We start from the raw sequence: 15,942 nt of genomic DNA on the forward strand, positions 1-15,942 counted from the left end.
TTTGGATTTATGGATAACTAAATGCAATAAGGGAAATCAAATAACCAAAAAGTGTGGAAAGACAATCAAATGGGAATGTTATGAGATTCGAGAGTCATCAATCATGCAAGGATGCCGTAAAGGATAATGGACTAAACATTTTGTTCTAAAATTTGGGATTCAAAGGCTAAAGTCGGGTTTGACTCTTTCGAGTCGAATACCCACTATCCAAGAGACCACTCTATCCACTTTCGCGGTTTAGAAAAATCTCGAATGCACTAAACACCATTGTCATAATCCTAGGTTAAGTTGAATCGAATTTCTTCGCATCTAACCACAACCCATTGAATGAATGAGCTAATGGGTCAAGACACCATGTTTCCATGCAAATCCTAACTCCAAGATCTACCCACAAGGTTTTCACAAATCTCTAGCAACCAAACTCAAACAAAGACCTCACCAAAATAATGAACACTAAGTTTTCTAAGAAATTCAATCAAGAGGGAGAAGAGAAAGATAAGCATGAAACACAAATTTCATTCATTGCAAGAGTTTGAAAGTATAAACAAACATAATCATGGGTCCAAAGGTGAATACAAGTATCCTTACATGAGAGGTAATCCCTCATCCCACAACTAGCTAACTACTCACTAACCATATTTAAACTCAAAACAAAACAATGACAAAAGGTGGAAATCATAAGAGAGAGTAGAAAGATGTTGTTGTGAATTGGTGCCTCAGAACAAATTGGGTCTCGAAAAGTTATAGAAACCCATTTGGTCTGATTTGGTTATTGAAGATGTCAATCCCAGATTTGAGAAATAGAAGCCCGATTAATCAGGAAACCGGTTCGGAGTGAAACGACGAAGTTTTGGGTTGAAGGGTAATATAGGGATTTCAGTTTCTCAGATTGTTATGAAGGTTTGGGTCTTTTAACTGAGCTTCGAGAATCTTCAATGGCGGTACTTCACTTTTCATTCTTCTCCTGTAAAAGCTCTGAGAAAGCTTGCTGGTTCTTGTGTGCGATGCTTCTCAAGTTTCTGTAAACACGAATCATAGTGGATTGTCGAGACTCTCTCGGCCGAGACGTAGGATCACACTGATCCGAACTCGTAAAATTCTTGTGTGTTCGTGTTTGTTTCTTTCTCGTTTTCTCAAATAGAAGCTGATCGAATCAGTAGGTGCTGGAAGCACAAGTGGTATCAGAGCATGGTCGAAGGCTGGGTAAAGATTCTTCCGTCAATTGGATTCAAGAGGTAAATCTGAATCTAAAATTCATCCGGGAAGATTCTTGCAAGTTCGACGAAATCTGCAAGATCTTGGAAGAATTTGAAGTTTGGTGGTTAATCAAGACTTCGGGACTCAAAGTCAAGGAAGAAAATGGCGTCAACACCAATGGTGATCAAGCTCGACGTTGAGAAGTATGATGGAAAGGGGGATTTCTCTCTTTGGAAAGAGAAAGTCCTAGCAAGCTTGGAGATGCTCGGATTAAACGAAGTGCTGAAAGAAGGATATGTTCTTCAAGAACGTAAGCAAACAGAAAGCATGGAGGTCAAGTCTGAAGCATCAAAGGAAAAGGTCAAAGGAGAGGATAAAGATGAAGCAACATCGGCTCAAAGGTCTCGGCAGGAGAAAAGTCGAAAGGTACGTAACCTGATTCTTTTGTATTTGTCTGATCAGGTTATGAGGAAGGTGAAGAACGAGCAACTAGCTGAGGATATCTGGAAGGTTCTCGGAAAAGAGTACATGAACAGATCAATGCCAAATCGGATGTACCTGAAGCAAAAGTTCAGTATGTTCAAGATGGAGGATGGCAAATCAATGGAAGATAACATCGACACCTTTAGAAAACTCATCTCGGATCTTAGTGATCTACAAGTGGAAATACCAGAGGAAGATCAGGTAATGCACTTACTAAATTCTTTACCTGACAAATATGAGAATTTCAGGGACACTTTGAAGTTTTCAAGAAGAGACTCGATTACCTTCGAAGAGGTGACATCTGCAATATACTCTAAGGAATTGGAATATAATGCAAAAAGCAAGACAAACATGGGAGAAGGGCTTCTGGTTAAAGGAAAGAGTCTACATGGGGACTTAGAAGAGGAGATTCATATGCAGCAACCTGAAGGTTTTAGCGTCAAAGGCAAAGAGGGAAAAGTCTGTTTCTTGAAGAAATCATTATATGGTCTAAATCAGTCTCCACGGCAATGGAATATCAAGTTCGATACATTCATGATAGAACAAGGATTTCAGAAAGAGTGACAAAAGGAACCAGAAGAAACAAAAGTGGAAAAAGGGAAAAATAAAACCAACGGAGAAATCCGAAAAATCTGATAAACCCGAGAAGTATGAAAAAGGATGTTGGTTTTGTGGTAAAGAAGGACATTTCAAGAAGGAGTGCAGAACCCGAAAAAGATTTTTTAAAAAACAAAATAAAGGATCAGGAGAAGCTGCTGCAGTATCAGGAAATGATCTCGAGCCTGAGGTTCTGGCTGTTACAGATCAGGATCCCTCTGATCAGTGGATTCTCGATTCTGGTTGCACGTTTCACATGTCGCCTCAGAAAGAATAGTTTAACTGCTTGCAGGAATCAGATGGAGGTATGGTGATGATGGGTAACAGTGGAACTTGTCAGATTAGAGGAATAGGTGAGATAAAGCTGAAGTTGGGTGATGGATCGATAAAGATTCTGAGTAAAGTTAGGTATATACCAGATTTGAAAAGGAATTTAATCTCACTTGGAGCTCTAGATAAACAAGGACTCAGTTTTAACTCACACGAAGGAAAGCTCAAGGTATATAGAGGCAAGAATCCGATTCTGATGGGATATCTACAAAGGGGGTTATATGTTCTTGATGGAGTAACACTGGTTGCAGAAGGACAAGTCGCTGAAAAAGGAGACGAAACTTTGATTTGGCACAGACGGCTGGGTCATATCAGTAACCAAGGTCTGGAAATCTTGGTTAAACAAGGGGCACTCGACATCAACAAAATAAGCAATATAGACTTCTGTGAAGACTGTATTTTCGGCAAAACTCAGAAGTTAAGTTTTCCTAAAGGAAGACATGTTTCAGAGCAAGTTCTGGAATATGTTCATTCCGACATATGGGGCTCCTCATCAGTACCCCACTCTTTGGGTGGAGCTCAGTACTTCGTTTCCTTCATCGACGACTATTCTCGACGAGTATGGATTTATCCACTAAAGACTAAGGACGAAGCATTTATGAAGTTCGCATAATGGAAGACATTGGTCGAGAATCAGTCAGAAAAAAGGATCAAGCACTTACGGACTGATAATGAGCTCGAATTCTGCAATCAGAAATTTGATAAATTTTGTAAAGAACATGGAATAGCAAGGCACAGGACGTGTACATATACACCGCAACAGAATGGTGTCGCGGAAAGAATGAACAAGACTCTCATGAACAAGGTGAGAAGTATGCTAAGCGATTCAGGTTTAGGTCAAGAATTTTGGGCAGAGGCAACATCAACAGCTGCTTATCTCATAAATAAATCACCATCCAGAGCCATAGAGTTTAAGACACCAGAAGAAATGTGGTATGACAGAAAAGTTTCGCTTGAAAACCTGAAACGTTTTGGAGCATTGGTATGTGTCCACTCGAGTCAGGGAAAACTTTTCCCAAGAGCCAAGAGAGCAGTGTTTGTGGGCTACCCTCAAGGTGTTAAGGGGTTCAGAGTTTGGTTATTGGAAGAACAGAAACTTCAGATTAGCAGAGATGTCATCTTCAAGGAGGAATGGGTGTATAAAGATATTAAAAGAAAGGAAGAAAACGACAGTGCACCCTTAGAAAGGATCAGGGAAATGGCTAGTTTTGAGTTCGAAAACCAGACAAGGGAGTCTAATAGGGCAGAACAAGGAGGAAGACTACAGTCTTTAGGTGGAGCCTCGAGAAATCTGCAGATTGAAGACTCAGAAACAGAAAATGAAGAAGCTGAAAATGATAACCAGGATGAGCAAGAGCACATAGTTTTGGAAGAACAAAACATCACTGACCAGACGGCGGGGGAACAATCACATCAGGATTTGACAAACTACCAGTTAGCTCGTGACAGAAAAAGACGAGTTATAAATCCTCCCAAGAGGTATAGAGAAGAAGGCATAGCAGGCTTTGCTTACGCAGTTGCTAAGGAGATTGAGCTAGACGAACCCAAAACCTATTTGCAGGCAATGCAGTCTAAGGAAAAGAGTCTCTGGCTTCAAGCCATGGAAGAGGAAATGAAATCTTTAAGGGACAACAAAACCTGGATCTTGGTTAACAGACCTCAGAACCAAAGAATCATAGGTTCAAAATGGGTGTTTAAGAAGAAACAAGGAATTCCTGGAGTCGAGAAACCAAGATACAAGGCCAGACTTGTGGCCAAGGGATACTCACAAATAGAAGGAATAGATTACCATGAGATATATTCACCAGTAGTGAAGCATGTCTCGATCAGAATTCTTCTTGCTATTTGTGTGTTTCAGAATCTGGAATTACAACAACTTGACGTGAAAACGACATTTCTACATGGGGACTTAGAAGAGGAGATTCATATGCAGCAACCTGAAGGTTTTAGCGTCAAAGGCAAAGAGGGAAAAGTCTGTTTCTTGAAGAAATCATTATATGGTCTAAATCAGTCTCCACGGCAATGGAATATCAAGTTCGATACATTCATGATAGAACAAGGATTTCAGCGGAGCAAATTCGATCAATGCGTCTACTTCAAGAAAAATCAGAAAGGATCATTCATATATTTGCTTATATATGTCGATGATATGCTGGTAGAGTCGGAGGACAGATCAGAGATACAAAGGCTGAAGAATCTGCTAAACACACAGTTTGAGATGAAAGACTTGAGAGATGCTCGACGGATTTTAGGTATGGATATTAGTCGGGACAGACATAAGGGGATTCTAACATTGTCACAGGCAGAGTATTTGCATCAGGTGTTAAATACGTTTGGTATGTCAGATGCAAAGACAGTAAATACAGCTATGGGCTCTCACTTTAAGCTCAAAAGCGTGGAACATAACGAGGAGGCTTTGAACTTGGACTCTACACCGTACTTGAATGCAGTCGGAAGTCTTATGTACGCCATGATCGGGACACGTCCAGATTTAGCTTACAGCGTCGGATTAGTCAGCCGATTTATGAGCAAACCTGGAAATGAGCACTGGTTGGCGGTTAAATGGATTATGCGGTACATAAAAGGAAGTTTGGGCCTGAGGTTGAAATATACTCGTGAAAATAAATTCCTGGTTGAAGGTTATTGTGATGCAGATTACGCTACAGATTTGGACAAACGTCGTTCAGTCACTGGCTATGTCTTCACCATCGGAGGGAACGTCATCAGCTGGAGATCGGGACTTCAACACATTGTTGCCTTATCAACGACTGAATCAGAATATATGGCATTAGCAGAAGCATTCAAAGAAGCCTTATGGTTAAAGGGCTTGGTAAATGAATTGGGAATTCAGCAAGATTCAGTTGACATACATTGCGATTCGCAAAGTGCGATATGTTTAGCTAAGAATAATGTGCATCATGAACGCACAAAGCACATCGACGTTCGACTACACTTCCTACGAGACGTCGTGATAGAAAACAAGGTGAGAGTGCTGAAGGTCCGGACAGAGGACAATCTGGCAGACATGTTGACGAAAGCACTGCCTGTAGGTAAGTTCAGACACTTACTGAACTTGCTGAAAATCACCAGTACTTAAGTGAAATAAAACGAGAGAGATCAATAGGCAATCCACACAAGGTTCGATTAGTTCTGCAGGCCCCAAGGTGGAGTTTGTTGTGAATTGGTGCCTCAGAACAAATTGGGTCTCGAAAAGTTGTAGAAACCCATTTGGTCTGATTTGGTTATTGAAGATGTCAATCCCAGATTTGAGAAATAGAAGCCTGGTTAATCAGGAAACCGGTTCGGAGTAAAATGAGGAAGTTTTGGGTTGAAGGGTAATATAGGGATTTCAGTTTCTCAGATTGTTATGAAGGTTTGGGTCTTTTAACTGAGTTTCGAGAATCTTCAATGGCAGTACTTCACTTTTCATTGTTCTCCTGTAAAAGCTCTGAGAAAGCTCGCTGGTTCTTGTGTGCGATGCTTCTCAAGTTTCTGTAAACACGAATCATAGTGGATTGTCGAGACTCTCTCGGCCGAGACGTAGGATCACACTGATCCGAACTCGTAAAATTCTTGTGTGTTCGTGTTTGTTTCTTTCTCGTTTTCTCAAATAGAAGCTGATCGAATCAGTAGGTGCTGGAGTCACAGATGCTCAAGAGATCTTCAATCTTTAATGGAGTCTCCTCCTTCTTTCTCCTCTAAGAGCTCTCCTTTTCTCTTCTAACTTTTTCGGCCCCTTTCAAGTCTGTGAGTTTTTGGTCTCTTTCCTCCTCTAAAACTAGGGAAATTTTCTCAAAATGGCGTAGCTTTGACGAAGTCTGCACTACAGTCCGAAGGAACTAGTTCCTACTCCATCGGGTCCAGCAACTTCGGTCCGAACGGACTATGTCTTGGTTTATCTGGTCCAGTGGGTTCAGTTCGCACGGGCTGCTTTCTGGTCCGTTGGGTCCAACGGGTTCAGTCCGGACGAGTTGCTTTTTGGTCCATCGGGCCCAACAGGTTCAGTCCGGACGGACTGCTTCCTGGTCCGTCGGGTTTGTGTTCTGTCTGGAAAATTTTGCTCATGACTTCTCCATTTCGTCTCGAAGTCCATCGGTATCTCCTCGAGTTCCTGAAATGGTCACAACCCAGTCCCAAGGACTTAGAGATGACTCTAATATACCTAAGAATATGTAAAAAACCGTGTGAAATTGTGACACCCGAAATCCGTACCCCGCAATACGAGTGCGTCACATGAACAACTAAAATAAAAACACAATTCCAAAAATCCGCGGAAATTTAAAATTTTTCTTTTCAGAGTTAGCGGAAGGAAAAACATTCATTCATACATATATGATACATTATTCCAGCATGGACGGTCCAGACTTCGTCTTCAACCTCTGGACTTCGCGTTTTCTCCCCCACCCATAGACCAGACGGTCTGACCTCAGACCAGACGTTCTAGTCCTCGGATTTCATCAAAAACACTCAAACATGCATGATTCACTATGGGTAATACATTAAAATTCATAAAATCTCATATTGAGCACGAATCAAGCATCAATTTCGCACAAAACGCACAAAAACCCAAACCCAATGTCAACCGACTTCCGAATTAAACTTGAATTCACTCACCTCGGGTTAACCTCGTGCGTTGGGTGATGAATGGGAAGCTTGGTGATGCTCCTCTTACTCTGTGGAAACCAATTTGAGGCATTAAATTCTCGGATTTAGGATGAAATTTTTCGGATTTGCAGAGAGGGTGAGTGTTAGAGAGATGATGAAGAACTGAATGAGGAGAGGGGTTAAGAAGGCTCGGATTCGACAAATATGGATAGAGTTTGGCCCAGGAGTTGAAAAATCCGGATTTTAGTCGAAGATTGGTGGGTATCGGTCGCTTTTAGGTTAGATCCGGACGAAAATCTCGCAACATTGCTGCCGACAGTTCGGTCCGTCCGTTCTGGACTGCCTGGTCCATCCGTTCTGGACCTTCCTGTCTGGTCGTGTCCGTTCAGTCTGGGATCTCTGGACCGGACGGTCCAAAGATTTTTTTTTTTGAAAACTAGGTTGTTACAATCTACCCCCTTAAAGTGAATTCGTCCTCGAATTCGAACGAATTTAAGTTGAAAGTGACGTACCAAATAGATGGGGGTAATGCCGCGCATCTCCTTCTCCGGTTCTTAAGTCATGTCGGAGATTCCTTGGCTCCGCCATAAGACTTTGACTAAGGGGATCTCCTTATACCGTAGTCGCTTAGTCTTATGGTCGATGATCTGCAACGGCTCATCACGAAAGTGAGCGTTGAGGGTAACCTCAATCTCTTGCGGTCGTAAAATATGGGATGGATCTGTCACGTATTTCCGTAACATGGACACGTGGAATACATCATGTATATTGCCGAGATCCGCCGATAACTCCACTCGATACACCACTGCTCCCAGCTTTCCAAATAATGGATACGGTCCAATATAACAAGGCTTGAGCTTCCCCATTTTTCCGAACCTTGCATGTCCTCGAATCGCCTGTACTCGAAGGAATACTTGATCGCCCACTTCTAGTTGGAAATCCCACCTCCTTTTATCTGCATAAGACTTCTGACGATTTTGTGCGACTTTCAGGTTAACTTTGATATTTCTGATAACCTCAGTTGTCTCCTCCACAATTTTAGGCCCAAAATTTCGTCGTTCTCCAATTTCTGTCCAACAAAGTGGTGTCTTACAAGGCTGCCCATACATTGCCTCATAAGGTGGCATACCGATACTAGCATGAAAACTATTGTTGTACGCAAATTCGCACAACATCAGGTGTCGGTCCCACGGAATTCCTCAATCCAGTATACACGCTCTCAACATATCTTCGAACATTTGGATAGTCTGTTCCGACTGTTCATCCGTCTGTGGGTGATATGCCGTACTCATCTTCAACTTCGTTCCCAATGCATCCTGTATAGCATTCCACAGTCTTGAAATAAATCGAGGATCTCTGTCAGAGATAATCTCACTCGGCACTCCATGTAATCGAACGATCTCATCCATATAGATCTGTGCCAATCTCTCCACTGTTTACTCTTGTCGGATCGGTATGAAATGTGCCGATTTGGTTAATCGGTGCACAACCACCCAAATTGCATTCTTCTTCGTCGGAGTGGTTGGCAATCCAACTACAAAATCCATTGTTATAGAGTCCCATTTCCACTCCGGAATCTCTAATGGTTGCAGCTTTCCTCCAGGCATTTGTCGTTCAGCCTTCACTTGCTGACACGTCAGACATCGCGCAACAAAATCTGTGACGTCCTTCTTGATGTCGGGCCACGTATACCACTGTCGTAAGCCTCGATACATCTTGCTAGCTCCTGGATGAATCGCTAATTTGAATTGATGAGCTTCTTGCAAGATTTTTTTTCTCAGCTCACCGTTATCCGGTACACAAAGCCAGTTATGCAGTCTCAATGCCTGTGCGTCATCCAACTGATACCCTTTTTCACGATATCGCTCAATCCCCTGTATGTACTTCACGAGTTCTGGCTCACTGCGCTGGTCTGAAATTACTCGTGTTCTCATATCAGGAAGCGGTTCATCCTCTGCAATCGTCAAATGACCCAATATAGCCGACAACTCTGCTATATTCTCCTGTGATGAGGACAATACTTTGATAGCGAACAATATCTGCTTCCGACTCAATGCATTAGCTAAGACATTTGCTTTACCCGGATGGTAAGCAATTTCCAAGTCATAATCGGCCATCAGTTCTAGTCATCGTCTTTGTCGGAGGTTCAATATTTCTGCGATATGACATGGGTTAAACTCTTATGATCGGTGTTGAGTTTAACCTTCTCGCTGTAAAGATAAGATCTCCAAATTTTCAGAGCGTTGATTATCGCGGCTAGCTCCAGATCATGAGTCGGGTAGTTCTCCTTGTGTCTTTTCAACTGTCTGGATGCATATGCTATCACGTGTCATTCTTGCATTAAAACACAACCTAATCCTTGCCTTGACGCATCTGTATACACGTCATACGGAATACCTGGACGCGGTAACACCAAAATAGGTGCAGTCGTCAACCTCTTCTTGAGTTCCATGAAACTCATCTCACAATCCTCTGTCCATTCGAAGTGTACATTCTTTCCCATCAGTTTCGTCATCGTCTTTGCCAGTTTAGCGAACCCCTCAATGAAACGACGGTAATAGCCTGCTAAACCCAAGAAACTTTGAATTTCAGTCGCATTGGTGGGCGTCTTCCAATCCATTACTGCATCGATCTTTGCCGGATCAACCTGGATACCTTGTGCTGAAACGACGTGACCAAGGAATCCGATTTCTTGCAACCAAAAACCACACTTGCTGAATTTAACGTGTAACTGATTATCTCGCAATCGCCATAAGATCTTTCGCAAGTGTTCTTTATGAGTATGCTGGTCCGGTGAATATATCAAGAGATCGTGATGAAGATTATGACAAATTCGTCAAGATACTCCATGAACACGCGGTGCATTAATTGCATGAAGACCGTTGGAGCATTCGTCAACCCATATGGCATGACTACAAACTCGACCGTATCGCGTTCGAAAGGTAGTCTTCTGAATATCCCCAGCCTTTACTCGGATCTGATAATACCCAGAACGTAAGTCGATCTTGAAAAACCACTTCGCTCCTTGCAACTGGTCAAGCAACTCATCAATTCTCGGCAAGGGGTATCGATTCTTGATGGTCACTTGGTTAAGACCTCGGTAGTCAATGCAGAGTCGCATACTACCATCCTTCTTCTTCACATATAACACCGGCACTCCCCATGGTGATACACTTGGTCGGATAAATCCTGTCTCCATTAGTTCGTTGAACTGCTTTTTCAATTTTGCCATCTCAGTCGGAGCCATCCGATAAGGAGTCTTAGTTATTGGCTCCGTTCCTGGCACAACCTCAATGGAGAAATCTACCTCCCGTTCTGGTGGTAGTCCGGGTAGTTCATCAGGAAACACATCGGGAAATTCCTGAACTACAGTAGTGTCTTCCAACTTTGCTTCTGCTTCTTCGGTTGCTGTGATTACAACCAGGAAGGTTTCATTCCCTTTCTCGATCATCCTGTTAGCCTTCAGAGCTGATATAATTGGATACACTTTTCGTGACCGGTTTCCAATGAACTCAAATCCTCCGCTCTCTTCAGTGAACCAAATAGTTCGTTGGCGGCAGTCAATCCGGGCTTGATGCTTCGACAACCAATCCATTCCCAATATTAAGTCGTAACCCTGCATAGGTACGACAATAAGATCTGCAGTCAACATCCTCCCACAGATAGTCAAGGGCATGCAATGCAAAATACCCTGTACTGGAAGAGTCTGTCCTGCAGGTGTACACATCATAAAATGTGTAGTCGTATTGATCTCCATGATTGACAACTCTCTTATCTACACTCCTGTGTCAAACAAAGTGGCGCATGCAACATCATGTATGCTAATGGTACCTGTGATAGCGGCAACGTCAGCCTCCTCCATATAATCTTCATCAGTGGCCTCGTAGGTGGTCAACGGCTCTGCAGCAAATGGCTCCTCCACTGTGTATGGCTCCTCCTGGGCATCTTCCTCAGCTGTGAGAGCATAAACTCTCGGAGCCATACCCGATCTCTTCTGTGTTGGGCGCGGTGGCTTGTTGTTGGCTTGAGGAGCTATGTTCGCGGTGCATCTAGCAGCAAAATGTCCCGATTGACCGCAACGGTAGTAGGTCATGGTGTTTTTGCAAGGTCTAGTATGGTCTCGACCACACTTAACACATGGCCTCCTATACTGTAGTGGTTGGGTCGAGGTCGTGGGGCGAAACGCTGGAGCCTTTCCCTTGGCGCGGGGTTGACTCGTCTGCCCAATCCTCACCGGGGGACGGTTAATCGACACTCTCTTGTATGAACCACGGTCTTGTATCTTGGTGTCCATCTTCTTCTTCTCACTCCGTTCCACCTTGTCAAGTTGGTTGATGTACCGACTCAACGTAGGGTACTCATGGCACTCGATTCTCCTCTTGAGAGAAGGACGTAACACAACAATGAATTTCTGGATCTTGTACTCCTCGGTTGGCACTAGGTGACCTCCATACTTTAACAACCGGTTGAATTCCGCTTGTGCTCTCGAACAGTCAGGTTACCCTATTCAAGGCGAAGGAATTCCACAACACGGTGGCCCTGATCTTGCCTCCGATAGTACTTCTGCTCGAACTCTGTTCGAAACTCTTCCCACGAGAATTGGTGTCCTGCGGGAGCCTCGCGTACGACTTCCTCGCACCAGTGGCGAGTAGCGCCAGCCAGATGATGGCTCGCTAACTCAGTACGGTACTCCAGCGGGCACCAGATGTAGTTGAAATGATGGGTGATCTTGATGATCCAGTCTTCTGCTGCCTCCGGGCTAAGAGAACCCTCAAACTCCGGAGTGCCCAAGGCTCGGAGTTCCTTGACGAATGGCAAGTAGTCCACTACAACTTGCTCTGGAACCCTCAGAGGTGCAGGCATCGGTGGTGGTGTCAAACCTCCCTCTGGCCTTACCGCAAATGGAGCAGCAGGCGGGGGCGGTGGCGTTGGCATGCAACCTCGCACAAATTGCAAGATATTCCCTTGGAACAATGTGAACTGACGTCGCATTTCCTCCATGTCATTATTCGGCGGAGGTGCCCTCGATCCTTCAGGTCGTTGCGTAGGTGCAACACGTCGTGGAGGCATAACTACTGCGGACAAGAAACTTTATTTAGTATCGGGACCTGGTGATCATGCTTAGATTTTATAAAATCTTTAAAAATCATTTTTACCCATTCCCAAATACCAGTGAAAATATGAGCACATTGTTTCCCCTTGGAAGGAACTGCTCTGATACCAAAATTGTGACAACCGAAACCCGTACCCCGCAATACGAGTTGCGTCACATGGACAACTAAAATAAAAACACAATTCCAAAAATCCGCAGAAATTTTAAATTTTTCTTTTCAGAGTTAGCGGAAGGAAAAACATTCATTCATACATATATGATACATTATTCTAGAGATAATTATACATAACGAGTGGTAGCGAATTCATTATTACAAACCTTAAAAGTCTACCACCTATATAATATAAAACCGTTTTCCCAAAAGCATAAGCGTATCATAAATACATAATTATACATGATCAGCCGATAGGTCACCCTGGTTTCCGATGTCCGCTCCGCGATTACTGCTGCTCACGACCTGAAACATTACGTAACAACGTCCTAAGCTACTTGCTTAGAGAGTGAACTCGGGCGTAACCCGGAGTTCTATTCTCATGGAATCAGGAAAAACAACACACACACACACACACATATATATATACACACACTAATACTCTAATAAACAGAAATGGAAACATGGAATCACGATAATCATGTCAGCAATCACAATCAAGTCCATACGACAAGTCGTAGGACATAGTCCGTCAAATCGTCTCTACACGAACCATGCGTAGGTAATATACTCTCCATGTGTATAGCACAACCACCTCTCTCATCGGAATCCATCTATCTACTCCGCAATCACTCGGACCCTGCATAAATATATTTTTCTCCACCCGAACACATCACCCTACCCTAGCATCGATGTCACCTCTCGATACTAGGCGTGTCACCTCGCTCCGATATTGATGTCACCTCTCAATACTGGAGTTCACCAGACGTCGGCTACAACCGACGCCATCGACTATAACGGGAGAGCCAATCGCTGCAACTCCCCCTCGTCGACCATCCACCGCGGAAATACTTGTCAGGTTCGTGCCCAAACCTGGCAGAGTAAGTCCGTACCACCTCCTCGGGAGACCCCAATCTACCCGAATCTCAAGTATGTGTAATTCTTCATCCTCAGGATAATCATATCCTGGAATCCGCTCCGTCGCTAGCGAAAACGTTCGCGCGGTTACCAAGAAGCGTATTTTCCTCGTCACGCAATAGTACCGAATACAATCGGCTATCTACGCAAGTCATGGGGGTGCCCACCGTCCTATCGTTCGGACGTTGGCGCGATTATGTCATCGCCACATTGACAATCATATCCCATATGGGTAACATCCGACCCGGATCGGATGACCCATGGATGGGACACAATCTCGCAATCATCGTGCAATCAATCACAAACATCCGTTTCTACAATCACGCGCTAAACATTAATCCGACCCTTTCGAATTAACGTTAACGTCATGCCAACTACCCCAGTCACACGCATTTATATAGTTTATTTACTATACATGCATTTCCGCTTGAGTAATCTTTTAAATTCATTTGTATATATTTTCTTTGAGCCTTTCCAGTTAAATTACCGAATTGTACCTCCAGTTTGACCTATCTGGTCCCGGTACATCCGGATAACCAGTTCGGTTCATTCCGTGGTTTTTAGGCTTACCTATTATCCATTTTGGGTTCAAACTACGTGGGGTCCTGTCTGACCCGTATTTTCGGTTTATTTTTCATTTTTCACTTTTTCACTATATTGAGTCGGGTTGATATTAAGCCCACCTAGTTTAGTTTTTTCCTTTCTCGCTAAATTTATTTTCAGCGTTCCGTTACTCTTTTTTTTTTGTCCAGACCGATCGGTGTAGTCGGTTCAGACTGGACGGTCCGCGTGCTACAGACTGGACGGTCCAATGTATCCAGAACGGACGGTCTAGACTGTCCAGAACGGACGGTCCAGACTTCGTCTTCAACCTCTGGACTTCGCGTTTCTCCCGCAGCCCTAGACGGTCTGACCTCAGACCAGACGTTCTAGCCCTCAGATTTCATCAAAAACATTCAAACATGCACGATTCACTATGGGTAATACACTAAAACTCATAAAATCTCATGTTGAGCACGAATAAACATCAATTTCGCATAAAACGCACAAAAACCCAAATCCCATGTCAACAGACTTCCGAATTAAACTCGAATTCACTCACCTCGGGTTAACCTCGTGCATTGGGTGATGAATGAGAAGCTTGGTGATGCTCCTCTTACTATGTGGAAACCAATTTGAGGCGTTAAATTATCGGATTTAGGATGAAATTTTTCGGATTTGCAGAGAGGGTTGAATGTTAGAGAGATGATGAAGAACTGGAGGGGGAGAGGGGTTAAGAAGGCTCGGATTCGACAAATATGGATAGAGTTGGGGCCCAGGGGTTGAAAAATCCGGATTTTGGTCGAAGATCGGTGGGTATCGGTCGTTTTCAGGTCGGATCCGGACGAAAATCTCGCAACATTGCTGCCGACGGTCCGATCCGTTCCGGACTGTCTGGTCTGTCCGTTCCGGACCTTCCTATCTGGTCGTGGTCCGTCTGGTCTGGGATCTTTGGATCGGACGGTCCAGAGATCTGTTTTTTTGAAAACTGGGTTGTTACAGAAATCAAATGCATTAATCCGTATAAAATCAAAGCCATCAACAATTTCGTTTCTTCTGTCAAATCCGAACGAACCCAAAATTTTCGAAATTTAACTATCACCACTCTAACATTAGTCTATATGACTGCAACAAATATAAATTTTTTAAAATAATGTAAAATGAGTTTTTAAGAATTAACATTGATCTCTAATATTTTAATGTTTTTTTTAAATCTACGATATCATGCCTGTAAGGTTTGTCAAATACGAAGGAATTTAATATTTTTGCTTACTCAGATGAAAAGAAATTGGACGAAATTTCCGTGCCTTAAAAAAAGTAACGTACTGTATATTTTTCTTTACATTATTTGTTAAATTATTTTCTATTGGAGCAGAGAAATGTTATAAAATAAAATGTAATTATGAATGTAATAAAATATTTTTTCTTGACGTACATAATTCGGTTACATATTTCTGTACACTCAATGTCATATATATACACACACACATACACGTATTTATATCAGTGTATCCATGTAAAAAAATATTTAATGCCGCGGGAATCACAGAGTATACGAACTTCAGTCATAAACATTTCCTTAAATATGTAAGTACTTCATAGAAAATTTAAAATCATTAATATATTTATCAATGAGTTAGTTAGTCTGCTTCGGCAACATCTGACTTTCCAAAGAAAGACTGACGACTACTTGATTGGGTAACTATCTCACTATACATATTGTATCCGATGGACAATGAAAATTATAATTTTAAAATTTTGAATTTCATAGAAATTAAAATCGTAATTTATTAAAATAAGGAGAAAAAAATTATATTCATATATCAAAATCATATATATATATATATATATATACAAAATAATACATCAACTTTATGAAATATACCAAAAAAATATTTAAAATTTTAATCTAACTAATTAAATGTTAAAATATTATAAATTTATACTTTAAATGTTAAAATATTTCAAATCAATAACTCAACTCAGAAAATCGAGAATAATTTACAAT

General features: G+C 42.4%; 2 protein-coding genes across 2 annotated transcripts; both read right to left on the reverse strand.

Annotated features, from left to right (window-relative positions):
- Nucleotides 1-9,358: 9,358 nt before the first annotated feature.
- LOC109116101 (uncharacterized mitochondrial protein AtMg00860-like) lies at nt 9,359-9,832 on the reverse strand. Its single transcript, XM_019200911.1, has 2 exons — nt 9,610-9,832; nt 9,359-9,531 (listed from the first exon to the last, which is right to left on the reverse strand). Exons 1-2 carry the CDS (start codon nt 9,830-9,832, stop codon nt 9,359-9,361), a joined length of 396 nt encoding a protein of 131 aa, XP_019056456.1.
- A 216-nt stretch (nt 9,833-10,048) lies between these two features.
- Nucleotides 10,049-12,282, reverse strand: LOC109116102. The gene is made up of 3 exons (XM_019200912.1): nt 11,743-12,282; nt 11,044-11,665; nt 10,049-10,923 (listed from the first exon to the last, which is right to left on the reverse strand). The coding sequence occupies exons 1-3, from the start codon at nt 12,280-12,282 to the stop codon at nt 10,049-10,051; spliced, it is 2,037 nt and encodes a 678-aa protein (XP_019056457.1).
- Nucleotides 12,283-15,942: the final 3,660 nt, after the last annotated feature.

The sequence above is a fragment of the Tarenaya hassleriana genome, unplaced genomic scaffold (assembly GCF_000463585.1).
Source record: "Tarenaya hassleriana unplaced genomic scaffold, ASM46358v1 Cleome66, whole genome shotgun sequence".
NCBI lineage: Eukaryota > Viridiplantae > Streptophyta > Magnoliopsida > Brassicales > Cleomaceae > Tarenaya > Tarenaya hassleriana.